Below are 27,503 nucleotides of genomic sequence, written 5' to 3' on the forward strand. Positions count from 1 at the left end.
GTGTAGAGAGGGGATTCTATTCCATCTCTCCAGTGCATTGGGCTTGCTCCTTTCTGACATGTGGTAGTGTACAACAAGGGTGGCCAACGGTAACTCTCCAGATGTTTTTTTGCCTACAACTCCCATCAGCCCCAGCCAGCATGACCAATGGCTGGGGCTGATGGGAGTTGTAGGCAAAAACATCTGGAGAGCTACTGTTGGCCACCCCTGGTGTATAAGATGTCTCAACAAATCCAGTAGGCCCAGGAAAGATGAACAGGTACCATATATAGTAGTTATCAGAATTTTCCCCAGTGGAACAAAGAAAGGGGTAAAGCAGGAAAACTGTGGAGAAGAGAAATGAACACTCAATCACCTAAAGTTGTTTCACTAAGCCAGTTCCACAGACGCTGCATTTGCTTTGATTGGGGAGGGAAAATATACCAGCAACACAAGAGATACAGTCATGTTTTCATTTATAGTGGCCCTAAAGAATGGGTTGCACTGGAAATGGCCACGTAGCAATGCAATCCTTAGCCAAAAGGGAGTGCTAGGCCAGGTAATGCATCCTCTGTACCAGAATACAGAGGACAGTCCCACAAATAATACAGGAGGCTGCACACACATGAGGATCCCCCCCAAGAGTATTTGGGAGCATCTAGATGACATCATGACCAATCATAGCATGCATGACTCCAGTACCCTTCCCCTTTGAGTCAGATCAAAAAACCTCCTTTGATCCAGCACAATGCGTAAACTATGCAGGGGCTAACGGCAGAAGCTTTGTCCACAGTTGCTACAAGGAAAGTGGCAGTCCTAAGCTCCACCTCCCCTGCACCTTTTCAGAACTTTAAAGGTAGGCTTGCAAAGCCCCAGGTCCCAGTGGGGGATCCCCCTGGTTTTGCAGGCTCCTCTCTGCCACTAGCCAGCTGGCTGGCTGGCGGAAGCCCCACCCCAACAGCCACAATGAGCCTTTCCACCTCAGAAAGCTTAAAAGAAGCTTGGAAACATGGAAGGTGTGTGTGCCTTTAAATCTCAGTAAGAACAAGGCTGAATGGGGGCGGGGCAAGCTGGCAGAGCCATGTGGCTGTTCCTGTGAGTCTGTGAAGCTGTGAGAAAAGAAGAGAAGCCAACACAGTCCCTCTGTTTGTTTTACATTCCTTTCAGAAGTTGTTTGCTTAGTAAAGAGTAAATGAGAGTCTTTTGTTTCCTGGGTTAGTCTGAAGAAGTTGGTGGAAATAGAACAGATGGTTACATTCAGCAACTCCTGTGAGTAAACTGCCCCAGTGAGATCACAAAAGTGTGTGCTTGCAAACTGCATTTATTTTGGCTGCTTTGTGAGTGCGTGTGGGTTAGCTTTCATTTAGTGTAAGTGGAGCCAGCTGCTGGGGATGAGGAAATGAAGGCTGTATTCTGGGGAATGGGAAAGTCTCCTGGCTCCACTCCCAAAGCCCCCAAGAATTTTCTGAGTTGGACCTGGCAACCCTATTTAAATGGCTTTCTTCCTTTCCCAGTTGAGCAGTGGGATGGCACTACAACACAGCTCAGCAGGGAGAGAAAAAGGGGATAACTGAGCCATAGTGGGGCACCAAAATTGCAATCATGCTGCAGTTTTGCACACCTGCAACTGCAAAAAAGAGGGAAGAGCAAGGAAGCAGGTTTGGGAACAATAGCAAGAGCAGCAGAGATGAGGCTGCCATGGTAAGGGTAAACAGACACAGATCAGAACTGAATGGACTTAAATAGGAATCAGTCCCCACTGGCTTCCATATGATTAGTGCTAAATTTTGTAAATATGAGCAGCTAGGGGTCCAACTTGCCATTAAAACATGCCCTCTCACCCCAGAGTAAGAGAACAAGGTAAAGACAGGTTACAAACGCACAGGAGCATTTTTTAAAAATGGTATTCTTGTGTCATGCCTTTTGGGGGCAGAGCGCAGCCACTGATTGAGAACAGCTTCCAGCTTTGTTACAGTAAACTTAAACCCAATTCAAGCCATACACAGGTCCCAGGATTCCTATCCAACCCAGATTCTCACCCCTATCCAAATCAGTCACTGAACAATGTTGTGTGTGTGTGAGAGAGAGATTTTTCACCTAGATGCAATCACGCAGTTCCCCTACCTCCCTCATCGATGGCCACACGTTTGCAGTCATTTATCTCATGGGTCATGGGGCAAGCGTACAACCCGCCAGTCCTGTCGGCCTTTTGACCTGGCAAAGCAGCTGCCTGTGGTGCTCCCACCAATAGCCTGCAAGAGACAGAACAGACTGTCAGTAGGAAGAACATTTTGGTAACCTTAGAAGGAAGCTCTGCATGCTGATCTTCTCACAACTGGGCAATCGTGGGATGATGGAAGCAAAGACAGGTTAAGGCTAGAGACTCCGTGGCCTATCCACATACTAAATCAGATTACGGCAACAATAAATTAACAATACAAATAACAGACTAGATCAACCCAAAGAGGAACAAGTGAAAAATGAAGATACCACCAGAAACTTATAACTCAAATCTTAAAACAACAGCAACAAGAATTTGTTGTTGTTGTTGTCGCCATTATTTTATAACCAGACAATTATAAAAAGCAAAGTCTGGCATGCAAACAATTACTTTGTAAGGAGAGTCCTTCAAGGTAGATGATAATTTTATCCAGAAATTAGGGTTGCCAATCCCCAGTTGGGGGCATGGGATCCCCTGGTTTAGAGGCTCTCTCCCCGCTTCAGGGTTATCAGAAAGTAGAGGGAGGGCAATGTCTGCTGGGTACTCTGTTATACTCTATGGAGACCAATCCCCAGAGAGTATAATGAAGAATTGATCTGCGGGTATCTGGGGTTCTGGGGGATGTGTTTTGCGGTAGAGACACCAAAGTTTCAGCATAGCATCTGGTGCCTCTCCTCAGAAAACCCTCCCAAGTTTCAAAAAGATTGGACAAGGGGGTCCAATTCTATGAGCCCCCAAAGAAGGTGCCCCCATCTTTCATAATTTCCAATAAAGAGAAGGCATATGACGGCCCTTTGGCGTTCAGTCGTGCTTGTCACAACCTTGCTCCTGTCTCCACCCCAAAGTCCCCGGATATTTCCTGAGTCAGACCTGGCAACCCTTCCAGAAAACCCTGCAGTCACAATGCTACCACTTTCTTGAGCACTTTGCCCCAAAAGGATGGAAATTATTTTAATCTGAGGACTGGTATTTGTTTTGTTTTTTATCCAGCCAAGGCTGAGTAAGAGGCTCTTTGAGACTGCTGGAAAGGAGATTCTTAGTAGCTGCTTCCACTCACCCAAAATTCTCCATATCACTTTCAATTCTTCTGCAAATACAGAGACATTTCCAGTGGCAACAGAAAATTCACATGGCAGTTTTCCCTGCAGTTTCCCTGTCTCTGCTGCCTGTGACCTCCATTTCCCTATCGATACCACCAGAGGGCTTTGGGGGGCTTTATAAAAATCATCCTTTGAGATAATGCTGTAGTGTTATACATCATCACAGTCTATATATTAACTCACTCAAATTCTCAACTTTAATTTTTAAAGTAAGCTGCTAGCCCCTTGTGTTGCTGAGATCTGCCTCCAGCGGTGGGATAGAATGGTCGCTGGAGTGAGGGGCTGAGGCAAAGAAAATGGTGCCAATGTGGGTGGGACCTGCAAAAAAATGTATCTCTCTCATCCACAAGCATACAAAGATATGAAAAATGTATATCTTCTCATCTACATGGCATACAAAGATACATTGACCATGGTTTTCCCAAAAAGACTACCAAACCAGGTTTGGGAAAGATCCCAACAAAGAGGAACACATTCTGCAGATGCCCCCCAAAATCTGCTTTGGTCTGGACACCAAACCGAAGCAATCCTGCATGAGGAAGCGGCTTTCATCTGTTCCAGCCTTTAGTGCAACCAGGGCCTTTTTTGAGCAGGAATGCACAGGAACGCAGTTCCGTCTGGTTTGGTGTCAGGAGTGTGGTTTGGTGTCATATGCAAATGAGTTCCTGCTGGGCTTTTTCTGCAAAGAAAAAAAGCCCTGGATGCAACCCTTCCAAGGCAGAATGTTAAGTCACGAGGGACAAAGGTTGAGAACACAAGGTGCAGCATCTATCCCTTCAGGGTTCTGTCCACATCCTCAGGCTGCATCAAGTGAAAAACAGCCATAGAAACAGGACCAATGGAAGCCTCACAAAGATGTATAGCAAGTACATTCAATGCAGAATCCAAGTTGGAGCAAATAAGAACTATTTGATCTGCCAAACTGTCACAGTCAGCGGCTGGGGGTTCCAGCTCCTGGCAGGGCCCAGTGAAATCCCTAACTTCCAATAAAGGTGGTCACAAGAGCCATTTCTTTACTACACAGTTCAAATAGGGCTTCAATGGGACTGACTATATGAGAGGAGGAAAATCCCCACAAATGTTTAGGAATGCACATGGATCCATTTCCAAGGGTGGACCATTCCTAATAAAACTTCCACCTCTGCACATGTTAATCTTTTCCTAAATTTTCCTCAGTCTGGCAGCACAGCTATTGACCCCCTCCGGATCAGCCCTAGACTGTCTGCCATCCAAGGCAAGACTAACTTCTGGCACCCCCCCCCCCTGCACTGATAATGTCACTGGGTCACATGGGGGGTGCCCAATTTGGCACCCTCAGAAGGCCAGCGCCCTAGGCAATTGCCTAGTTTGCCTAGTGGCAGAGCTGGCCCTGGACCCCCTGCTTTAAGGCAAGGAAATGGCCACTAAGAGGCTGAAGTTGGTTTCCAGTTCCTTATTCATGATGACTTAAGCCAAAGAACATTGAGGAGAATTTAAAAGCTCGGAACCTCAAAATAAGGTTTGGACTACCATAAACCATACACCCCCACATCCAGGGGACTCTCCCCTTTGAGGAGACATATGGTGTTTTCTGGTCCAAAGCCCAGTTCTCATGCCAGCTGCTCCAAGGCAGGGTGCCCCCAGGTCAATCACACAGGTGGACACAGGGGCCAGGCTGTACCCCAAAACAATCTTTGGACCACCCCAAATGACACATACCTACACTCCACGTATTGTCCCCTGGAAGAAGACACAGAATGGTGCCCAGTCCAAACAGTGGTTCTGGTACCACAAGCTTCTATTTGGGCTGCCACCAAGAGACCTGTATTTCAAGGGAAATTTGAATAAGGAACTGGAATGACTGCATGCCCTTTACATTCCAAAATAAAGTTTGAACTGCCACACATTGTATACATTATACAATTTTTTTCTTTGAGTGTAAAAAGGGAGGATGGCTAATAGATATCAAGAACAGTAACAAAATGGAGGGGTACACTTTGCCAAAGTAACTAAATTCTGGCTATCAGAAAAGCTGTATTCCATGACCTATCTATCATTCACATTACTATGTAATGAGAAAACACAAAGGAGACTTGATTTCTGCTGCATGCCTCCCCAGCCTCCTGATGAACCTCAGTGACCTTGGTGTGAGAGAATGTCAATGAAGGTTTCCTCAACCACACAAATTATGTTAATTCATTCAATAAAGGTATCAATGTGTTAAAGAGAAAATGGAAATCAGATTCCAGCACAGGCAGATGTCTCTTTTTTTTTGAGGGGGGGGGGAGAGTTTCCAAACCCTCCTTCGGCCTGCCAAAACAGAAGTCACATGCGCCCACTGGACAGTAATCTGCCTCCTACCACAAAGTTTGCAGCCAACAGCTGTTCCTAATTCTTCAACACAGCTGTCAATCCCATCCCTGCCCCTTCCCAGCTCTTAGAATTCCTAGTCAGGAACACAAAATTATGTGGATCAGACTATAATAGCCATTTCACACTTGCTTTAATGATCAGGACACTTTCCCACTCTTAATCCAACATGTCCTAGGCAATGTTCCCTCTAAGCTGCAGAGTCTTGTGAGCAAAAATTCTACTTTGTGAGCTACTGGTATTAAAGTTTTGAGCTACTGTCATTAAAGTTGTGAGCAACTGCATAAATTAGTTTGCTCTGGGGTCATCCTTCCTGAGCTAAGACAAAAATGTGTGAGCTGGAGGCTAAAAATCTGTGAGCTAGCTCACTCTAACTCAGTTTAGAGGGAACACTGGTCCTAGGGCTAGAACTAGACTTAAACAATGCAAGCCCCCATCTGATTCTTCTCTGTGGTCATAGATAACTATTCCCTCCACTGTGTCATAACCACCCTAATCAGGGCACTTAAGTGATGGATGAGTGGATTCTCTTCTCCACTTTCAATGCACACTTATAGAAGAAGTAAGTATTCTTGTCTCTGGTAGCTGTATGTGAGGAGAAGGTTTGTTTGTCAGGAAACACTGGAAGAGGAGAGCAACAGTCCAGTGAAAAGTATCTAGGTGAGGAAAAGGGAAGGAAGGACAAACAATATTGTGGCTGGAGTCTGCTACAGACCTCCTGATCAGGATAAGGAGGTGGATACTGCCCTCTTTGAACAGCTTGACAGGGTATCCAAACAACATGATCTTGTATTTATGGGTGACTGATGTGTGCTGGGAGACAAACTCTGCAAAGTGTCCACAGTCACACACGTCCCTGACTTGTCTGGCCAGCAATTTCCTTCATCAAATGGTGGGAGGAAGCTACAAGGGGCTTGTCAGGAATGCTCTAGGACAGTGATGACGAACCTTTTAGAGACCGCGTGCCCAAACTGCAACCCAAAACTCACTTATTTATCGCAAAGTGGCAACACAGCAATTTAACCTGATGCTGGCTCGGCTTCCCAGCGTGTGTTTTGTCTCTGTGTGTAGGCGACGGTGCGCATGCCCATAGAGAGGGCTCTGAGTGCCGGGTCTGGCACGTGTACCATAGGTTCACCCTCACTGCTCTAGGATGCTCCTGCATTGAGCGGGGGGTTAAACTAGATGGCCTGTATGACCCCTTCCAACTCTGTGATTCTATGATTCTATTATATGCTGTCAAGTTGCAGCTGTCTTAGGGCTGCATAAGGGCATACTGGATGGGGGGATACACTTCTGGGTAGCAGTGTGTGTGAACAAGATCTTGGGGTACAGGTAAACCATAAGTTAAATATAAGCAGCAAGGGGCTTTCGAGGCAGGTGAGAAGCAGAGGTGGTTTGCCATTGCCTTCCACTGCAGAGTTTTCCTTGGTGGTCTCTCATCCAAGTAGTGACCTTGCTTAGCTTCTGAGATCTGATAAGATCGAGCTATCCATGCTGCCTTCCCTCCTGCTCATGATAGCTCTTAATAAACCTGGTGTACAATGATGTGATCTTGCATACCTGCATGCACAGCGAGCATCAGCACAAAAAACTGAAGAATTTCATTCATCCATCTATGGCAATCAGGTTGCATGTGCATTACGATACATAATTAATACCAAACCAGAAAGTTAGAAAACTGGGGTAATGTTGCTTAGCACCTAACTGCCCGACCAAGAGATAACTTGTTCCTTAACAGCAGTCCCAGGTTTTCTACAGCCCTACATTACAGTGCACTTTTGGATAATGAAAATCCTGTCTGTGATGTAGCTATCAGAGCGTTCAACATTCCTAGAGTGACATGCAACATTTCTAGAGCTTGTCCCATCTATACATCGTATGCCCTAATTGATTTGGTTATTGTGGTTAGAGAATTAGGACCAGAGAGCCTTGGGTTCAAATAATTACTTATTTTTATGTATTTGTTTATTTTACGTATAGTCCATCTTTTTCGCTGAGACTCAAGATAGATTACAAAATTTAACAATGCAATAGGAACAGTATAATACATACAATAAACACTGAAACAGGATTGAAATGCTAAGCTAGAAAACACGAACAAAAACAGCCTATAAGACATGATGTAAGAAAACTATCCTCTCTGCCATGAAGTTCTCTGGGTGGCCTTAAGACAGTCACTCTCATTCACCATAACTTACTTTAAAGGGCCAGGCTATGTAAATCACACCAAGATCCCTGGAGGGAGGACAAGATAAGAGTGAGATGACTAACCATATATAAATGCATGTCTGTAGTCTGATAATGGCCTGCTTTAGGGAGTCCAGAAAGCTCCCACATTTCTGTCATTCTGCAAACAGTGTAAAACAGAACTCTTCAGGAGGGCATTTTTACAAAGAGAATAGAGCTAGGCATAACAAAGTGGTTTGGGAATTCACTTTTGTAGAGGGATCAGGACCGTACTCTATGCCACTGAATATGGTATGTATAATCTGTTTATTGCATGTATTATCCTGTGCTTACTGCATTGTTTTCTACTTCTGCAATTCCATTCTCTGCATTATTTGACATATTGTATTCAATACTTTTTTGTACCATTTTGAATTTTGGTAATCCCAGTCCTATTGCATTGCTTATTAGATGTCTCACGCCACTTGATTGCATTAGCTTACAGGTAGGCTGTAATAAAGTAAATCAATCAATCAAAATATGAAAATATATGCTCATGAGTGTCGCTTAACAGGGACTTCAGGAACTGAGCTCTAAGAAACATACAGCTTCCAAAAATTGAGGACTTACTGACTTAGGACAGAAGGGACAAAAAGTCCCATGTGTTCTTTTATTTGACATTTTTGTGAACCACCATCTTTCAAGGAAAATCCCTGCATCTCATTCCAACAACCTGCTGATTTTACCGGTCCCATTTAGGCTTACAATTCCCCAAGTCTGGGCAGGGGATCCACCACTTGTGTGTGCTGCTTCCTGCCACAGGTCAGCTGGCCCATGGGGGAAACCCCACCCCAAGTGGTAATACCTCTGTGTAACATCCCCAATGTGTTGATGTTATGTGGAACAGACATCTTTACATTGGGGACATCATCTAGGACGCTTCTGTCCTAGACCCATGTCAGTCTGGCTTTCGGCCGGGCCATGGGACGGAGACGGTGTTGGTCGCCTTGGTGGATGACCTCCAACGGCAACTGGATCGAGGCGGCGTTGCGGTGCTGATGCTGTTAGATCTGTCAGCTGCATTCGATATAGTCGACCATCGGCTACTGACGCGCCGCCTCACCGACATTGGGATTGAGGGGTTGGCCTTGCAATGGCTTTCCTCCTTTCTCCTGGGTCGGGGACAGAGGGTGGCTATTGCGGGTGAGTGGTCCCGGAGGCGCACACTGGATTGTGGGGTGCCTCAGGGAGCAGTGCTCTCCCCGATGTTGTTCAACATCTATATGCGCCCCCTTGCCCAGATTGCCCGGTGGTTTGGGCTGGGTTGCCATCAATATGCAGATGACACCCAGCTCTATTTACTAATGGACGGCCGGCCCGACTCCGCCCCAGGGAATCTCGACCGGGCTTTACAGGCTGTTGCGACATGGCTCAGGCTGAGTGGGCTGAAGTTGAACCCAGCGAAGACAGAGGTCCTTTGCGTAGGCCGTGGCGCTCTGGGAAGGGAAATAGCTCTCCCGGCCTTCGAAGGCGCGCCATTGAAAGCAGCGCGCCAGGTAAAGAGCCTGGGTGTTTTACTGGAGCCTTCATTGTCGATGGAGGCCCAGATAGCAGCCACTGCCAAGTCAGCATTCTTCCATCTGAAGCGGGCAAGGCAGTTGGCCCCTTTCCTTGAGCGCCGGGACCTCGCAACAGTGATCCACGCAACGGTCACCTCAAGATTAGACTACTGTAATGCCCTCTACTTGGGGCTACCTCTGTGCCGGACCTGGAGACTGCAGCTAGTGCAGAACGCGGCAGCCAGGCTGTTGTTGGGGCTCCCGAAACGGGAGCATATACGGCCGGAGCTGCGTGAACTGCACTGGCTGCTGATTACATACCGGGTCCAGTACAAAGTGTTGGTCATTACCTTTAAAGCCTTATATGGCCGAGGACCCGCCTACCTGAGGGACTGTCTTTCCCCATATGAACCCCAGAGAGCACTAAGGTCAGCCGGGAAAAACCTAATGACTATCCCTGGGCCGAAGGAGAGTAAATACCAGAATACTAGAACACGGGCCTTTTCAATCGCGGCCCCGGCCCTATGGAACCAACTCCCCGAGGAGGTGCGGGCCCTGCGGAACCTCGATCAGTTCCGCAGGGCCTGCAAGACCACCCTTTTTAAACTTGCATATTCGGACTGCTAAAGAAGTTTGTTAATCAAGGATCCGCCAATGCGGTTTTAAAGACCTATACCGCTGTGTATAAACTGGCAGAACTAGCGTTAAACACCATCAGCACTGTCAGTCGAAGTTACTTAACCGTATGTACTGGATTATTGGATTTAATGTTAAGTTTAATGTTTTTATATTGTTAAATTTAAAGGTTTTATCTATTATTGTATGTTTTTATAAAGTGTTGTCAGCCGCCCTGAGCCTGCCGAGGTGGGGAGGGCGGGGTAGAAATAAAATTTATTATTATTATTATTATCATCATCATGAGGTAGTGCTCTGGTCTGAGGGCAAAACTCTATGGTTGCTGCCAATTTCACCATAGAGTTTTGCCCCAAAAGCAGAGCATTACCTCCAACATCACTAACATAACATCAGTTTCAGATGGCATCAGGGCATCATGTGATGACCTCACCCACCCCCACAATGCCCTCCAAATCTTCCCACTGTGGTGACAACCCTAGACCTGCATCTCCTAGACTCATCTGGAAGATGAAGTGTGGAGTCCCTTCCTAACCCTACATAAAACAGACTTCGAAACTATCAGTATTCAGTGTATGTGGTCTATCCACGCCCTTCTATGGCTCACAGTAAATACCAAAGCCCCAAGTTCACTGCCACTCCTTGTGAATGTTAAAGCCTTTAGGGAATGATGCTTGGACAGGCCTCTGCTTTCTCACCCACACTCCATATCCTCAAGGGGACCAGATGCTCTTCCATCTACACAGTCATGGCTTCTGGACAGAGCTTTTTCCATGAAGATAGCCAAAGGGATGGGTTGCATTAGTCCATATGGGAGAGTCTCTTTGGAAATGAATTATCATCCTCAAAAGAATCAAGTAGAGTATCAGATTCCAGCTTCTGTGCTTGCCAGAAAAGGGTCTTTGCAGATTAGGGTAGGTTTAAAGAAGAAAGCTGGAACCTGGAATACTTGAAAATAGTAAAGGAAGATGGGCGACCACAAGAACTGGTATCTAATTCCTACTCTCTCTTCCATCAAGGCAGCTGCCAGTGCATCATAGGCATTGCAGTAATTGGTGTGACAAACAGCTGCTGCTTGCACTCTGTGTTATTGCTATAGAGGAACCCCACCCAGTACCGGATCCTGGTAGGGTTCCTGGTTATTTGGCTAAAGACAAAGTTGAGGAAAAGCCAATCTGAACGTACCAGCCTATGAATGACTGACCTCTCTATGCTTGTTGCAAAAGAGTGTGTTTGTGTTCATCAGAATGGGGTGGCTCTCTGGCAGAAGGGAGGGGAAAAGTTCTATACTAAGACTGGATGGAGCAAAGAAAGACAGCCACGACCCATTAGCCTACTGAGATTCCATGCAAAAAATCAATCTTGCATCTGGCATAGAATCTGGATTGCAGAGAATTTCAGCTTTAAAAATAGTTCCTAGCATTAGAGAAGATATATTAAAAATGCAATAAGCTCTTCATTGTCTAACCTGAGGTCTAAGTTTCTATGTTTAGTGCAGTTACCAGCCTCCAGGTCATGTCCCCTTACCAAGGCACCCTCATTGTCTTCATTCATAATACTCCTGACATGATCCTGCTCAAGCATGGTTGCCAACCTCCAGGGGATGGCTGGAGATCACCTGCTATTACAACTGCTCTCCAGGTGACAGAGTTTGGGTGTTTTTACACTGGCAGTTTGTGACTCTCTATCTCCGCATTGTAAACTCACCTTTTACATTACATAACGTTCCCATAATTGTTTCGCATTGTTGTTTCCCAAGGCATTGATATTTGTTTCAGTGAGATGAGTTTCGTTTTTCTCAAGACTAGTTTTGGTCTGGTCTTTTCTCTACGGGCGTTGCAAACTTGTATCGTAAATGTTTTCCTGTGTTTTAAAAGACTCCTCCAAAAACCACAAGGTGCAGTAATTTGCATGAGAACTGAGAGCATGTGAAATTTTTACATATCATTGCTTGCCTCATCTAGTGATTTAAATTTGTATTGTTTTTGCAGTGTTGATACGATTTGCAAGCAATCGTATACATTTAACTAAGCACTGGTATTCCGGCTGCCCTCTAATCAGAGACACTCCCCCCCCCAAAAAAATTGAAATGCTTGAATGTAAAAGGAAAATAATTAAAGCGGAATAGTGGCAGGCGATTTAAACTCTGGATAAAACTGAATGTAAAAACACCCGTTAGTTTGCCTGGAGAAAATGGCTGATTTGGAAAGTGAACTCTATGGCATTATACCCTATTGAAGTCCCTCCCCTTCCCAAACCCTGCCCTTCTCAGGCTCCATCCTCAAAATCTTCAGGTATTTTCCAAGCAGGATCTGGCAACCCTGTGCTCAGGACTTACTTCCTACAGATCATTCTGCCTTTTCTTCAAGATGATGTATGGCTCCTTGCTCCTCACAACAGCCCCAGTAGGCTTCCCAACCCTCCCGCCCTGGCGGAGGACCCCAGGATTTCCAGCCTCTTCCCCCGCTCCCCAAAAAAACGGAAGCGGGAGGAGGGGGGGAAACGGCACCAAGGAGTGTGGCCCGGTGAGTGGCAGGGGCGGCGGGACCATGGCGATTGTCCCGGGCTGGCCGCCCTCTGGCTGCTTTTGGCCTTGCTCCCCCCCCCTTGGCGGCTCCCGCGGGGAGGAGGGGCGTCTGGGCCGGGCTGGGCTCCGAGTCCCCTTCGGCCGCGGCTGACCGGGCCACCCCCTTTCTGAAGTTGGCCCCATCCCTGCTGGGCCAGCAAGAGCTGCTATGCTGGCTGGCTGGCTGGGCTGGCCCCCCGAGGGGCTGGGCTGGCCCCCCGAGGGGCTGTGCGGGTGGGCGGCCAATGACTGGCAGCAGCAGCCGGCCCGGGGCTGGGGTGGGGGTTACGCGGGCAGTGTGCGTCGTGGCGCCGCCAGAGAGAACATGGCCCGGTGAGTGGCAGGGGCGGCGGGGCGCTGTGGGGCGGCAGGCTGGCTGGCTGGCAGGGCTGGCCGCTTTTGGCCTTGCTCCCCCCCCTCCGATGGCTCCCGCGGGGAGGAGGGGGCGTCTGGGCCGGGCTGGGCTCCGAGCTCCCTTCGGCCAGAACTCCCTTCAAAGTTCAGTTATGCTTGTCACACCCTTGCTCCTGGCTCCGCTCCTAATGTCTCCTGGCTCCACCCCCAAAGTCCCCAGATATTTCTTGAATTGGACTTGGCAACCTAAGCCCCGGTGAGGTACAATGAAATAATAGTGACAAGATAACCAGAGCAAACAGGATCTGATTTAGGATTTAAGGTTAACACCCCTTCTGAATGGAGTTCCATGCCTCTTGAAGGAACAAGTGCATAGGCTGGGGGTGATCTTGGACCTAGGCCTATTGCTGGATAAGCAGGTGGCCAAGAATGTCTTTTGCCAGCTCTGATTGGTTAGCCTCTGCAGCCTTTCCTGGGCAGAAAAGATGTCACTACTATGGTGCATGTCCTGGTTACATCTAGACTAGATTACTGCAATGTGCTCAGCCTGGGGCTGCCTTTGAAAAGTGTCCAGAAATTTCAGTTGGTACAGAATTCTGTAGCCATGATGTTGTCTGGAGTGGGTTTCAGGGATCAGGTCACTCTGGTGTTGGACCAGTGTTGCCCAATCCATTTCCAGGCATAATTCAAGGTACTGGTGTTGACCTTTAAAGCACTATGTGGTTTCAAACCAACTAATCTGAAAGACTGCCTACTCCCTTCTGAACTAACATATTGACCACTATGATAATCTTCTGAGGGCCTGCTTCAGGTGCCCCCACCTTTTGAGATTAGGTGGGTAGCAACCCAGCAGAGGGCCTTCTCAGTTGTGACACCAAAACACTGAAAGGAACTCTCTCTCCAGGGAGACTTGTCTGATCCATTCTTTGCCATCTTCTGCCAGGGAGTGAAGTAGTGTTCCCAAGTCTTACCTGGCTGCTAGCAGAGAAGCCTCTCGTGCATGCAAAGCATGTCCAGTGTGATGGCATCACCCAGAAGTGACATCATTGTGTCAGGCACGTCAGGCGTCAATAGAGCTTCTCGGGGGTGGGGATCCCCCCACCAGTCAGCTCTATGCTGGTGGGTTGGAGGCCCCCAAACTGGGGGAAACTGCCCCCAGCAGGAGGCTGGGAACCCTAGAGTGAAGACTTTTTTTGGTTTTGTTTGGTGTTCCCTCAGTGATCCCTCCTAACAGTCCAATGCTTCAGTTGTTGCTGTTATGTTTTTGTATGTATTTAAGCTCTGGTTTTAATTTTTAAAATGTTTCTTCCTTTATATTTTTGTATTGTGTGTGTGTATGCACCAGGAAGTCATGGCAACCTATAGTGACTGACCGCTATTGAGGTCCTGGCAGGTATTCAGATAGGGTTGCCAGCCTCCAGCTGGGACCTGGAGATCTCCTGCTTTTACAACTGATCTCCAGCTGGCAGAGATCAGCTCCCCTGGAGAAAATGGCTGCGTTGGACTCTAAGGCATTGTACCCCGCTGAGGCCTCTCCCTTCCCCAAACCCCACCCTCTCCTGGATCTACTCCCAAAATCTCCAGGTTCTTTCCAACACAGACCTGGCAACCCTAAACAGAGAGGTGGCTGAATAAAGCCTGCATCTGTCCTCCAACTGCTGGTATTCCAAGGTCTCCCATCCAAGTACTTGCCAGAGTGGTCCCTGCTTAGCTGCCAAGATCTGATGACATCAAGCTTGCCTGGGCTATCCAGGTCAGGGCTTAATGACGTGTCTCTTGAGTTTAAATTGTTTTTAAGATTTGATTTTTTACTGTGTTTTAATTTGTTAGCCACCCTGATGGTCACTACTAGGGTGGAAAGGAAGTATTAATTTTGTAAAATAAAATAAACAAACAAACATGGATGAAAGGGGATTTGAATTCAGGTCTCCCAGTTCTAAGTTCACTTAAACCTTGATATTTTGCGTGTTCAGTTTGAGTTCTTTGTCTCCAAATTCAGGCAGAATTTGTACAGTGAGCCAGGTGGATTTGATGCCATCTAAAAAGCTGACATTTGCAAATTGCAGTCCTCTGCAACATTAATCTACATAACATAGTAATATATAAACACAGAGAAATCTGCACAGACCCAGGAGCTTTGCAGAGGTCAGAGAGGCAATCCATCATACCATAAAAGCAGTGCATGCAGAAATGCATCCCCTTGCATAATTCTGCACATACAAAGGATTGGACAATCCTAAATCTGTTCTCTGTGGAATGAGAAAAACCCACACAGTACCCTGGCAGAACAAGCAAGATCTGCCATCTACAATAAGACCACAGTGGAGAAAATGCCAGTTCGTGACACACATACACAAAGTTTGTAAAGGTTAACTTTCATAACTTTTTTGGCAAAATAATAAGCAATAAAAAAGGAATAACTTGAATGAGATGGAACAGATTACAGCTCAGTGATGGTTACCTTTTAAAAACAACACACAGAACATTAATAGTTTCAAAACATGGGTTCAAAGTGTAAGGTAAACTTCCTTCCAGAAATCTTGGAAGTTATTAGGAATGTACAAACTGCTCTCTGACCCTTCAGCAGAGATTTCATTTCTGAATTAAATAGCTCAGGGATGCTAGGGTGCCTCATCTCTCTTTCTCTCTCTGTATATAATACAATGTTTACTTTTTCATTCTCTTTTTTAAATTAAACTTTTAAAAAAAACGATATACAAGTGCAGTCAAATATTCACAAAATCTTAACCCTTTAAATTCCCCTTCCCCCAGACAAAAACCTATAACAACACATCTATACTATTATCCTCGGATCAGATTCAGACAGGCAAAGTTCAAGAAGTAGATACAATACAATGTTTACTGAAAATGCTGGGTAGGATTTCCATGCTTACCCTTGCTGGAAAATGCCTTCCAGTTAAGAGCCCAGCAGGACTTTTTTTTTTTTTTTAAGCAGGAATGCAGTTCTGTCTGGCTTGGTATCAGGGGGTGTGGCCTAATATGCAAATGAGTTCCTGCTGGGCTTTTCCTACAAAAAAAGCCCTGGAGTCCAGAGTGTCTCAGAAGTAGGGCTAGGGTCAGAGTCTGGCAATTGCAGGAAGCACACAACACAAAAGCTACTTTTAACTGGTACATACATCTGCAGCTGGGGTGTGGGAACTAATCTTGCTGCTTACATTTATGGTAACTGATCTGTCTGACAACTTTAGTTGGGATCTAGATGAAACCACTGGATACCAGCACCAGTGTTGCATCTAATATCTGAGTACAACATAGAAGTGGGCTGCAACAGGATTTTGCAGCATCTCCTAGCATCTTTTTATTCCTTTTTTTTAAATTGAAACATCCAGCCTGAAAAAGAATTCTGGAGGCAGGTCAGGCTAAGAATAGCTGGTCCAGAGTTACCCAGTTTAGTCAATTAACATGCTTGCTACAAGGACTATGGGCAAGATGTGTGCCTGGATTTCCATGCTTGGGACTCAGTTCCAAGGCACATGGAGACCTGAGCCATATCAGGACTGTGGCATGCATAGCAAAGGTACCTCAGCATCCCCTCACACTCTCACACACAACATTCCTGGGCTGAAATGGTTCTGGAGAGCCACTATTTGCCTCACTGGAGAATCTTACGCATAGCCACCAGTATATTCAAGTTTCTGCAATGCTCGAATCACGGCTTCCCAGGTGCCATCTCAGGTCAGGAAGATGGCATGATGGAAAGGGGGAAGCCTAAATCCCTTTGCCCTAGGGCTGCCAGCCTCCAAGTGGGGCCTGGGGATCTCCTGGAATTACAGTTCAGCTCCAGACTATAGAGATCAGTTTCTCTGGAGAACACGGATGCTTGTAGGATGAACCCTACAGCATTGTAGCTCACTGTTGTCCCTCTCCTCCTCAGACTCCACCCACAAATCTCCAGGAGTCTCCTAACCTGGAGCTGGCAACCCTACCTCGCCATCTCCCATTGGTGACTGGGGGAGATATGGCAACCCTACCATAGTCCCAATCAAACCAGGTCTGCACCTGCCTGAGAATTAAGCTCCCAGCTGGAAACTTCCAGAACACATCTGAAGAAAGTCCACATGTGGGGACAGCTGAATTTTGTACTGTGAATTGGTCCTCATTTTCATGGCAAGCAGGGATCTAAACCTAAGTTTCCCTGCCCTGCTGTCAGTCTAAGTGCCTTGTTACACAAGACATGTAATATGATTCATGTTACACATCTCATGTAATATGCCATTCTACCTATTATACCACACTTTTGTTACCAGTAACACAGAAATAACAATGGCCTGCTGTCTAACACCAAAAGGGGGAACCACAACTGTAAAGCATTGTGTATAAATGCCATCCTCATTATTGTAAACCTACTGCAAAAATCCAATTTCAAAATATAATAGCTTGTTAATAGAAACAATTACAGAACTGGATGTAAGACAATGCACTTCTTTCCTCATCAACAGGGGTGGAATTCTAGCAGGAATGTATTTGCATATTAGGCCATATACCCCTGATGTAGCCCATCCTCCAAGAGCTTACAAAAAAGAACCTTGTAACCTCAGCAGAGTGGTGTGGCCTAATATGCAAAGGAGCTCCTGCTAGAATTCCACCCCTGCTCATCAATAACCAAAGCTTCCCAACTTAATAATTTTAAAGAACATCCAAGCGTCATAGTGTCAGATAGTAGTATAACTGGCAAGACAGAAGTTTAGCATAGTGTAAGATTAAATAATTTCATCCAAATCCAATATTTATTTAGGGGGAAAACAGGACAAAACATACATTTAGGTATGTGAGAGAACAGACATAAAATATTTGGAAGGAAGGAAGGAAGGAAGGAAGGAAGGAAGGAAGGAAGGAAGGAAGGAAGGAAGGAAGGAAGGAAGGAAGGAAGGAAGGAAGAAAGAAAGAAAGGAAGAAAGAAAGAAAGGAAGGAAGGAAGGAAGGAAGGAAGGAAGAAAGAAAGAAAGAAAGAAAGAAAGAAAGAAAGAAAGAAAGAAAGAAAGAAAGAAAGAAAGAAAGAAAGAAAGAAAGAAAGAAAGAAAGAAAGAAAGAAAGAAAGAAAGAAAGAAAGAAAGAAAGAAAGAAAGAAAGAAAGAAAGAAAGAAAGAAAGAAAGAAAGAAAGCTAGGAGTCATCTAAAGATGCAGAAGTGAGCGGACAACCATCTTATATAAACAAAGGCCCACCTTAGCATGTAGATTATCTCTAAACTGAAAACTAGAAAAGGGAAAATAGCCAGATGGGATCTGCACATTTCCTATAGGGTCTTATCTGCCAGGAAAAAACAAATTGCACACACAAAGATTGAGAGTGGTGGCAGAGCAACTCCAGAGCCTCCTGGATGACACATCTGCCCTTGACCCTGGTTCAGTCTGGCTTCGGCCTCAGCTATAGTACAGAAATAGTACCAGTGATCCTGGAGGACTTTAGCTGTTTATCAATGGATAACAGCTGTGCACCACTGCTATTACTGTCAGATCTGTCGGGCCTCTGATGCTGTCAAACATTTAAGTTTGAAGTATGAATCAGGCACTGCAGGTTTTTTGTGTTTTTTTTAAAATTGTGAGTCATGTCCAGAGGGTTATAGTTGGTAATTCTGAATCAGCAGTGCAGGTCCTTTCTTGTACGGCTCCATGATCTAGGGTTGCCAGCCTCCAGGTGGGGCCTAAGGATATCCCACTTTTACAACTGATCTCCAGTTGGCAGAGATCAGCTCCCCTAGAGAAAATGGCTGCTTGGAAGGGTGGACTCTAGGACACTGTACCCTGCTGAGGCCCCTCCTCTCCTCAAACCCTGCCCTCACCTGGATTCACCCCCAAAGTCTCCAGGGATTTTACAACACAGGCCTGGCAACCCTTTCTAGGCTGTCTCCAATACTTTTCAATATCTGTGCGAGTCCATTGGGAGACAGCCTGTGGTCTTGTTGACAACACCCAGGCTCTCTGTTTCTCTACAAAAGCCAGTAGAGTTTGCCATCTTTGTCCTGGAGCTAGGGTTGCCAATCTCCAGGTGGGGCAGGGAAAAAGGTAAAGGAACCCTCCACAAATAATAATGCAAAAAAAAAATTAAGGTATCAAAAACAGTCTGTTCTGATATAAGTATGAAAGTCAATACATCAGGGACCACAAACCCACACCCAAAGTCACTTGAATACAAATAAATGTCCAGACTTTAGAAAAGGTGCAGGCAGTAGTTCCCATGGTGAAGTCATCCACGGAGTGCAAGACTTCCAAAAGTTCTAACTCCATACAGCAAGGCACGATGAATTGAACACAATGCGACAGTACTTGATCCGTCGTTTTGCTATAGCTTCTATGAGCTTACAGACAATCTCATTAAATTTTCATGCTGTTACTAACAAACACTTGTATCCAATATGCTTACAAACATCACTATCCGGTATGGGCTCTGGGGGGGCTGTTTTTTGAGGTAGAGGCACCACATTTGCAGCACAGCATCTGATGCCTCTCCTCAAAACACCTTCCAAGTTTCAAAAGGATTGGAACAGGAGGGCCAATTCTATGAGCCCCAAAAGAAAGTGCCCCTATCCTTCATTATTTCCAATGGAGGGAAGGCATTTAAAAGGTGTAAAAAAGGTAAAGGTCATTTCTGACTCTGGGGTGACATCGCATCATGACGTTGTCATGGCAGATTTTTTATGGGGTGGTTTGCCATTGCCTTCCTCAGTCATCTACAAGCTGGGTACTCATTTTACCAACCTCGGAAGGATGGAAGGCTGAGTCAACCTTGAGCCAGCTACCTGAGCCCAGCTTTTGCTGGGATCAAACTCAGGTCATGAGCAGAGAGCTCGGACTGCAGTACTGCAGCTTTACCACTCTGTGCCATGGGGCTCTTTAAAAGGTGTGTAGTCCCCTTAAATGTGATGGCCAGAACTCCCATTGGAGTTCAATTATGCTTGTCACACCCTTGCTCCTGGCTCCACCACCAGTATCTTCTGGCTCCACCCCAAAGTCTCCTGGCTCCACCTCCAAAGTCCCCAGATATTTCTTTAATTGGACTTGACAACCCTACCTGGAGCAGTGCCTGTCAGCTGTCATCAACTGAGGCCAAACTACATGCTTGAGTTTTAAACAAGTTGGGTCCAGGTTCCCAGAATACTCTACATGGAATGGAGAAATAACTGTCTTCCAGCACTGATTCCACACAGGTTAACAGTTTGGGGAGGAAGGATGGAACCTCCACTCCCCACCCCAGCAGCATTCTAAGCTCATTTGGGCTCTCCTTTGTGTTTTAAAAAGCCATTCCCCACAGCTGCTGTGTGACATGCAGGAAACCTGCGCTGGGCCTAGGAAATCCAAACTTAACTCATTAAAAGCCCAAAAACGTAGTTTGGCCCTTGGCTCAGGATAAACAAGAAGCTGAATACTGACAAGACAGTAGTGGTGCTGGTTGGTAAGACTGAGTTCTTGGAGGACATTACTTTCCCCATTTTTGATAGGGTAAAATTGTCTGAGAGGACAGGCAGCATGGTATATAGTGCAATCTTGCTGGGGGTCACCCTAGGCCAGCTGTGACTTGAAGGCACTTTACACACACACTTGCTCAACTCTGTTAACAGAGTCATGCCGGACCCTGCTCTTCTGATGGAAAAAACAGGTTAATGCTATGGCATTTTTTTTTACCATTTCTATTTAGTGAGGAAATTGCCCCTTGTTTGGACTCAGCCATTCTGGCCACATTGATCTACGTAACAGTAACTACAATGCTAGACTACTGGAATGCATTCTGCACTTGGCTGCCCTTGGAACCAACTTGGAAGCTGCAGCTAGCGTAGAATATAGCTGCTTGTTTGTTTTCTGGAAATGGCCATAACTGACACATTACTTTGGTATTAAAAGCATTCTGCTAGCTGCCTACTGGTTTAAACTTTCCAAGGCCAATTCATTCTCCTGGTTGTTACCTCTAAAGCCCTTTATGGCTCAGAACTCATGCATCTACAAGGCCATCTCTCCCACTACACTCCCATAAGGCAAGTGCTTTTTAGAGCTATGGAGGCAAAGTAAGGTCAGTCTTCACTAACACCAGAGCGTTTTCAGCATTAGTTCCAGTCCTGCAGAACAGCGAGCCTTCATGAATATGTCAGGAAGACATCCCACTTTACAGCAGTTTTGGAAGAACTGCAAGGCTGAACAACTTAGACAAAATGTTTCAATGGAGGCAGGCCACTTTGAGAGACAACAATGGCTACTGTTTATACTGGATCAGCTTCTGGGGATATTGTGATGATATCTTAACTTGTATTTTGTGGTTTTATTATACCTTTAATTTATTTTAGCTAACACTGTAGCCCTCCATTAGGGTTGCCAAGTTTGACTCAAGAAATATTTGCGGACTTTGGGGGTGGAGCCAGGAGCAAGGGTGTGACAAGCAGGACTGAACTCCAAGGGGAGTTCTGGCCATCACATTTAAAGGGACTGTGCTCCTTTTAAATTCCTTCCTTACATAGGAAATAATGGAGGATAGGAGCATCTTCTTTGAAAATTAATAGAATTGGACCCCTTGATTCAATATTTTTGAAACTTGGAGGGTGTTTTGAGGAGAGGCACTGGATGCTGTGCTGAAAATGTGGTGCCTCTGCCTCAAAAAACGGCCCCGCAGTGCCCCAGATACCCATGGAATTGATCTCCATAGGGTATAATGGAGTGTCCAGCAGACATTCCCCCCCCCGCTTTCTGATAACCCTGAATTGGGGGGAAGGCCTCCAAACTGGGGGATCCCCTGCCCCCACCTGGGGATTGGCAACCCTACCCTCCATGCGTCCTTTTTAGGAGAAAAGCAGGCAACTAAAATAAATACAATTTGCAAGTTAGCATGTTAGTCTGCAAAAAAAAAAAAACCAACTAAAAATTCCAAATTCAAAAACCATGTGATACTGAATAGCACCATAACCAATGCAAAATGTTTCCCATACATACTGGTGACTAAAGACTCTCTCTCAAAACTTAGCTTTTGGATTCCAGAGCCTTAGCTTTTTGGATTCCAGCAAAAAAAATGGGTCTACTTTGGTCAACATTCATACACAGAATTACTTATGTTTATGCTACAATATATTTGTTAGACTTTATGGTGCCAGAGAATCTTTCTTTTACTTCTACAGATGTGTATTTTATATTATTAAGGGCATTGCTTTCCATGTTGGGACAAAGTGGAATATTCCCAATGTTAAGACAAGGCAGAAAAGAACAGCCTGACCTCGAAGTAATTCTTTGTTCTTGCACATAGAATAGGCTGCTGTTCCAGGGTAAATAGAGAGCATGAGGTCCCTTGATCCAGTGTTCTTTCCCAGAAGAACTACCTGAAGGAAGCAGGCATGGCTGTCTAAAGCTTTGTCTCTGGTGCCCAGGTAAGCCCAAGCTCTTCAGATCTTGAAAGCTAAGCAGGCTGACTCTGGCTAGTATTTGGATGACAGAAGACTTTTTTGTAGAAAAACTCATTTGTGCTCTCTAGCGGGGACTGTGCTCTCTAGAGGAACTCATTTGGATATTAGGCCACACCCCCTGACACCAAACCAACCGGAACTGCATTCCTGTGCATTCCTGCTCAAAAAAGCCTAGATGAGAGATTTCTGAGGAATATCAGGGTTGTGACACAAAGGCAGGCAATGGCAAGCCACCTCTGAATGTCCCTTTGCCTTCAAGCTGACAGAAGTCAGCTTGACTTGATAGCAAAATAAATAAATAAATAAATAAAGCTTTGTCTCTGGCAAGCTATGCATGTGGGTGTGAGCAGAATTAGGATGCTGTTGGAACCGGAACTGCAGCTTTGGGCATACAAGGAAGACAAAGCCTTGCACACCTCTGCACCACATGGCAAGGGACGCAAAATCCAAAAAACCCAAACCCAATCCATGCAATATGTTTATTCTCAACTGAAATGTCAGGCATTGATCTGGAACTAATGGCAAACTAGCTGGGGGCTGTATTTGTAATGAAAAAGGAATGATGTCTGATGAGCACAGCTGTGGCAATGCCAGGAACTGGCGTCGACAATAAATAATCTGACTCTTAGTAATTAATCTGCAAGACAAAATGAGCCATCGAGAGAGACAGCAAGACAGTCACAGAAGAGATGCCAGGGTCAGCAGGAGAACAGCACCCCCATACTCCCCCTCTGCTTCCACCAATCTTAGGCTGCAGAATCTGGACAAAGCAAAGCCTCTGATCTCAGCTATGTCTGTGCAAATGAAAATCAGCACAGTCATAGAATAGCCTTAATGGGTTGTGCGAAGCCAGAACCTAATTCTGGTCTCAGAGGCTGCTCTGGCCATCTGGCACATCTGATATAGCACACAGAAAAGAGACGGGAAAAGCATCTACATAAAGGAATAGAGACAAAGTGTAACTGAGCTGTAATCAAGTGCCTGCTGCCATAAGATCACGCAAGGACCACCCTGGAACAATTACAGAAGCTGGCTGAAAGAGGGAAAGGGGGACTGTGCTCTCTAGGAACAGCTCTGATGCTGCAAGGCGGCACATCTGAAAGGTAGCTTCCCCACCCCATTGCTCTTTGATTGTATCTCTATGGGCCTTTAACAAGAAGGCATTTCCATGCAGGCCTGGCCCTGCCGCTAGGCAGGCTAAGTGATTGCCTATGGTGCCAGCCATCTGGGGGTGCTGAATTGAGCCCCCTCATGCGACTCAGTGACATTATCAGTACAGGGAGGGGTGCCAGAAATTAGCCTTGCCTAGGGTGCCAGACAACCTAGGACCACACCCATTTCCATGAGCTCTAACAACTGAACAGGAGGTGGAATGGTACGGTATGCCTGATCTCATCAGATCTTGGAAGCTAAGCAGGGTCAGTACTTGGGTGGGAGCCCACCAAGGGAAACTTTGCCGAAGAAGGCAATGGCAAACCACTTCTGCTTCACACTTGTCTTGAAAGCCTCTTGCTCGGGTTGCCGTAAGTCAGTTGTGACTTGGCAGCACGTACCTACTTAACAAGATAACAGCTGTTAAGTTTTCTGTGTCTAAAAGCAAGGACCTTTTGTCCAGTCTCAAACCACCACTTGATGGTTTTAAGTCAGTACAATTTGCTTTGGCTGGTGGATATGCAAGTCTTAACGAGCTTTACCAATTATGATACAATCCTGAAAAATCTTTGAATGGCAGATAGAGCAGCCTGTGTCATGTCATAATCCGGGAAACCGAGCACCCCACCTTTCACTAAATGTAAATCCATTAAAACAGGAAAATCTGGGTTAACTTCCAACCAGAAAAGGTAAGTGTGTAAAAATGCCAATGCACTAATGCACACAGTTGCTCTCTGATGTTCCTTGATATGATGCCATTTAATGTTATAGTTTGAACACAACCCTGGCTATAATCTTTATTAAAACACCCATGCTTGTTTGACATAAACTGAGAACTGTGTTGCAGCATCCACTGTGGTTTTCCAAGGGATCTTGGGACACCAGTCGGGGTTATGCTGGCACCCACAATAATAATAATGCTGCTGCTGCCTAGATTCTATCTGCAGTGCCTGGATTAGCCAGGAGCTCCCATTTCATTGCTCTGCCATTGATCTGTCTAAAGGAAAGAGGATAATTTGGAGGCAGGAAAGAGCATAGGGAGGGGGAACAGAGACACAGAGAGAGAGCTGATAAAAATAAACAGGAATTCATTCAAAATAACTTCGCATCCAGCAGCATGTCCAAAAAAGGAGGGGGCCAGAAATATTCATGCAACTGTCTCTGTGCTGCCCCTGGGGCATCAGCATAAGCTACCACGAAAGACACGACAACAAAGTTGAAGTCCAGTAACACCTTTAAGACCAACACAGTTTTATTCAGAATGTGCGCTTTCATGTGCATGCACACTTTGTCAGACATTTATTGCCTTGTGATGGTGGACTCCCACCATCATTTTCCAATTCTGGCATGTTTATTGCCTTTGCTGTTTTCCCACACAACTGATGCTATCCAGACCACACTTGTTATTCTTTCAGTTTATTAATTTCACTATTTTGCCACTGGATTCTAACTTTGTACTACTTTGCATGCTTAACTACTGCCCACTGACAAAGTGCACATGCACACAAAAGCTTACATTCTGAATAAAACTTTGTTGGACTTAAAGATGCTATTGGACTCCAACTTTGTTCTATTGCTTCAGAGCAAACATGGCTGCCCACCTGGATGAGAGACACTGGCAGCCTGGATATACGCTTCTCAGAGGAGGCTGTATCTGAGATGTCCATTATAGGGTTTGTCAGGCTCTGGAATGGGAAATTCCTGGAGATTTGGGAGTGAAGCATCGGAAGGGTGGAGTCTGGTGAGGAAAGAGACATCAGTGAGGTACAATGCCATAGAGTGTACCTTCCAAAGCAGCCATTTTCTCCAGGGGAACTGGTCTCTGTTTTCTGGAGTTCAACTATAATTCTAGGAGATCTCCAGGTTGGCAACACAACTTCCACTAGCTCCAAATGCTTTCCTCGCACTTAGTCCTGGCATAGTAAAAAGGGAAGGGAGAAGTTCCTTTATTGTCAACACCACCTGCTGGAAACTGGCAGCTTCCCTTCAGCCTCCTTCAATCTATCCAAGCAGGGTTGGCCTTATCATTAGGTATGGCAAAATGGCCACCACAGGTAATAGATTTGGGATTACCATTTCAGGCAGCAGATTGTCAGTTAATGTAGTTTTTATTGTACTATTTCTAAAGGCCTTCAAATACCTTGATTGGTCTGCTTACAGCTTTCCTTTGGCAACAAAACTGCCTCACCATGTCTTAGGGTTGCCAATCCACAGTCGGGGGCAGGGGATCCCCCAGTTTGGAGGCCCTTCTCCAGCTTCAGGGTTATCAGAAAGTTGAGCGGGGGGGAAGCCTGCTGGGCACTCCATTATACCTATGGGGACTGATTCTCATAGGGTATCATGGAGAATTGACCTGTGGGTATCTGGGGATCTAGGGGGATGTTTTTAGAGGTAGAAGCACCAAATCTTCAACATAGCAACCAGTGTACTTCCTCAAAACAACCCCCAAGTTTCAAAAAGATTGGACCAGGGGGTTCAATCGTATGAGCCCCCAAAGATGGTGCCCCTATCTTTCATTATTTCCAAATGGAGGGAAGGCATTTTAAAAGTGTGCAGTCCCTTTAAATGTGATGGTCAGAACTCCCTTTGGAATTCAGTCATGCTTGTCACACCCTTGCTCCTGGCTCCACCTGCAAAGTCCCCAGATATTTCTTGAGATGGACCTGGCAACCCTACCATGCCTGGCCTTGATCTTTCCTGAACCCTGCTAAAGCAGTGACTTGGTTAGGCTATAAGAGTGCCCTCCTCAAATAGCATGACTGAGTGAATGTGACCTACTCCATGAGTCCATGACACAAACACTTGTCTGGGACAATACGCTAAAGGAACAATCAAAAATAACCAAAGCTATGACAAGAATTTTGAGTGCTTGTTCACTCTGCTCTGGCTAGATCAGGCACCAGCTTCTTGTTAAGCATATGAGTAAGGAGGGCAGTTGACAGAAAGAGTCCTGCCCCCGCTTTGGAAAGCAAGGATTAACCCTGGCTTCATCCAGTCAAGGAGGCAACTAAACAGGGAGATTCACAGTTAGGCCCTTCTAATATCTCTCCCTCTTTCCCTTTGCCCATTAAAGTGTTAAGTTCTTTAGATAGGGAATCTCTTTCAATAAGATAATCCTTCACTTGTCTGTTGATTAGATAATTGGAACATTTGTCCCAGGGCACTCCATAAATGTTACCCAATGAAGGCCTCCATAAATGTTACCCAGGAGACTTTCAAAAATAAAACCATCCAAGGGAGACTGAGAATTTGATTAAAAGAATGGTGGAAAGGTGGGTGACTGTGTAGCCCTTTCTCCTATGGCCATTTTTCCATTCATAGCACACGCCCTCAAGGCTCAAGCTATTTTTGACCAGCACAAAAAGTGGAAGAGAGAAATAAATAGTAGTGCTCTTCAGATGACCACAGCATGTACCCCTCAATTACTTCAACATATTCCTACAATCAGACTTTACATTTCTCCCAGTTTGGCCAAATGGTCAACTGCCAACAAATGAAGTGCAAAGATACAAGGTCTAAAACGCATGATACCTGTGATATGACTTGGGACATGGGTGCCTGACCCAACTCATCACATATTGGATTGGTATAACCAGGCCCAGCACCAGAGTTCCCAGTGCCCTAGGCCCTGGCCCTGCCCCGGGCAGGTCCAGAAAGGCAAGGGCAGGGCAGGGCAGGGTGGTGGCCTATGTGCTCCTCAGAGCCCACTGAAGGAGGACTCCCAGGAATGCACAGGCTGATGCACTGCCTGGCCGCTCTCACCTTCAAGGTGAGAGTGGCGGTATGGGGCATGCTCTCCTCCAAGCCCGCCTTCCCTTGCTCAGAGGCTCAGAGGAGAGCGTGCACAGATGTGCCACTGAGCCACTCTTGCCTTCAAGGCAAGAGTGGCAGGGCGGGATGTGCTCTCCTTTGAGCCTGTGTGACGGAAAGCTATGGGTTAACCAGAAACTGAAGATGCACACGGCCTGTGTCAGGTGACCTGAGGGTGGGGGCCAGAGGGCTTGGAACTCTCAGGGAGGGAA

General features: G+C 45.9%; 1 protein-coding gene across 3 annotated transcripts in view; it reads right to left on the reverse strand.

Annotated features, from left to right (window-relative positions):
• ITGA7 (integrin subunit alpha 7) overlaps positions 1-27,503 on the reverse strand; it is a 79,824-nt gene that overhangs the window by 40,412 nt on the left and 11,909 nt on the right. For all 3 annotated transcript variants that reach the window (XM_060253449.1, XM_060253450.1, XM_060253451.1), the window contains exon 2: positions 2,104-2,231. In XM_060253449.1, the coding sequence (XP_060109432.1) occupies positions 2,104-2,231 (128 nt within the window). The remainder of the gene's footprint in view (positions 1-2,103; positions 2,232-27,503) is intronic.

This window comes from Heteronotia binoei, chromosome 13, assembly GCF_032191835.1.
Source record: "Heteronotia binoei isolate CCM8104 ecotype False Entrance Well chromosome 13, APGP_CSIRO_Hbin_v1, whole genome shotgun sequence".
Classification (NCBI taxonomy): domain Eukaryota; kingdom Metazoa; phylum Chordata; class Lepidosauria; order Squamata; family Gekkonidae; genus Heteronotia; species Heteronotia binoei.